Below are 2,260 nucleotides of genomic sequence, written 5' to 3'. Positions count from 1 at the left end.
CTCCTTGGCTGTTCTACAGTGAACACATGCCCTGCATTTCCCAGGGACTCAAACATTGTCTCAGTAGGTTTTAGAGGACTCAATTAAGAATTCTTCCCCCAAGCAATTTCTTCCCTCCCTCCCTCCCTCCCTCCCTCCCTCCCTCCCTCCCTCCCTTCCTTTTTTTTTTTTTTTAAAGAAACTGTCTAGAGTAGAATTTAATGTATGTGTCTTTATAAGACTGTTGAGACCTGAAGAAAAAGGATTCATGGTTCATTGAGATCTGAGTTTTGGTTATGGAGAAATCAAGGCCAGGCTATGAACAACATGGCAAAGACAGCATCCGCCCAGTCTGCCACACAAAACACTTGTGCCTGAGCCTCTGGACCTTAGCAGTCTACTCTCCTGCTGAGAATGCTCTCGCTGAGAACCTGTCTTTCAGAATGATAATCTATTGAAACTTTATCAAAAATATTTTTATAGTACAAAGACTATAAAAAAGAAAGACGAAAGCCCTTGGGAAGCAGAAAAGATGAAAGCAGTTGGGACCTTAGAGGTCGGCCCTGTTCCAGTTCAAACTGCTCAAGCTAAGCACGTGGGCTCACCCTGCCACCGTGTTCTCACAGGCTGTCCACACTCAGGTTCTCTGAGGCTCTGCTTCAGGCACAGGGGCATCTGAGGGATCTTAGGGACGTGTGAGAGAGAAGAAGCTGCATGTGTGAAGATGGTGCACATGTGCCTCAAACTTATGACCCACAGAGCCGATAAAGGTGACAGGGTGGGAGCCTCCCATCTGCCCGTGTGTCACACACAGGTCTGGGTGGTGGAGCTGCAGTCCCCTAACCAGGATCTGAACATCTTCACACTCTGGTGAGAAGCGGCTGGCTGTGGTGTGAGCTCCTGCAGCAAGGAGGCCACTTGCTCATCCTGGTCCCACACTGTAGCCATGCGTCTCTCATGTTAACTCGATGTCATTCTGGATGTGTGGGACAAGCACACATGTCCCCAGTGTCAACCATGCTGGCCACAGCGTCCTCTTCTGAAAGTCTGGCTGCCAGCACTCCAGTGTTTCCTCACGTTGGTGCTGAGGCTGGCGGGGTACCACTGGATTAGACAATCGAGATGGAAGAGGGGGCCCCCATTTGGTATTTAACAGAATGTTGGTTTGGACTTCCCAATAAAACATTCAAAACTATTCTGGTGTTGATGGCTGTTGCTCTTGTCCCATGTGGTCATCGTGCGCCACAGGCAGTGGGGACAGAAGCCCTCCGTGTCTAGTGTCATCGTACGCCATGCTCATCACAGATGCTGGACAACGACAAAGCAGATGACTGTCTGTTCCCGTGAGAGCAGACTCTGACCCCGTGGCCTGTGTCCTCCAAGTGCTGCAGGACAACAGAGGGGGAATGGAAGCTGAATCTCCTCGGGACAGAGGACAAAGTGAAGCGGGTCAAGGAGCCATGACTCAGGTTCTGCATTGGTGGGACATTTTATCTGCAGGCTTTCGTGTGCATGTGAGAATCACAAAATGTATTTTACAAAACCCCAGTGGCACCCTGACACAGAAGACACATTTGTAACAAACACACCATTAGCCCCCGGCCCCATCTCTTCTCTGGAAACGGCAAGGCTCACGGGCTGCCCATGCTCAGTGGTCGGCTCTAGGTGGGTATTCAGTACCATGAGGCTCACCTGGGCAATAACGTTGTCCTCAAACCTCACCTTGGGGGGAACTCTGCAATTTAACTCTGAACCCCAACTTGCACCCAGAGGTACTGCCATTCTTCCAAAACGGATGATGACAGAAAAATACAAAATAAGAAAGGTGACCATAAATCAAATCTCAAAAGGAGACACCCCCAGCAGCCCATATTTTTAAAAAAAAAAACAAATCAGGTTTTGTTCTCATCATACATGTCCAAGGATGGTTCGATTGTGGAGAATTCACTCTCGTACACCAGGCTACGAGGCGACAGGGAGTTCCGGTGAAAGAAGTGCCCACCTGGAGAAGGAACAAGAAAGACAGACTTAGTGTGGCCTTTAGGCGGAGGCCTGCAGGATGCTCATCAGCTCTGAAACACTCCATTTCCTCAAGGGTCTCCTTCATTGTGGCCTCTTACACCAGATGGAAACAATGTAGACATTATTGCCTCTCACACGCTAGACTAGCCTTGCACACTGAGCTTGTAGGCTTGTAAGCATGGCTGGCTTGTTTTTGTTTCCTCTCTCTCTCTCTCTCTCTCTCTCTCTCTCTCTCTCTCTCTCTCTCTCTCTCTCTCTC

The 2,260-nt window shown here is 49.3% G+C and overlaps 1 protein-coding gene across 1 annotated transcript in view; it reads right to left on the bottom strand.

Moving 5' to 3' along the window:
- Positions 1-1,859: 1,859 nt before the first annotated feature.
- The window catches only part of Rnf130 (ring finger protein 130), a 109,359-nt gene continuing 108,958 nt past the window's right edge, over positions 1,860-2,260 (bottom strand). The window contains exon 8 of the mRNA XM_050158560.1: positions 1,860-1,981. Within this exon, the coding sequence (XP_050014517.1) occupies positions 1,872-1,981 (110 nt within the window). The 3' untranslated portion in view covers positions 1,860-1,871. The remainder of the gene's footprint in view (positions 1,982-2,260) is intronic.

This window comes from Alexandromys fortis, unplaced genomic scaffold (genome assembly GCF_014885135.2).
Source record: "Alexandromys fortis isolate MF-2015 unplaced genomic scaffold, M_Fortis_MF-2015_v1.1 scaffold_99, whole genome shotgun sequence".
Lineage (NCBI taxonomy): Eukaryota > Metazoa > Chordata > Mammalia > Rodentia > Cricetidae > Alexandromys > Alexandromys fortis.
The sequence above is the reverse complement of the archived record's forward strand: the minus strand, read 5'-3'. Positions and strand labels throughout refer to the sequence as shown.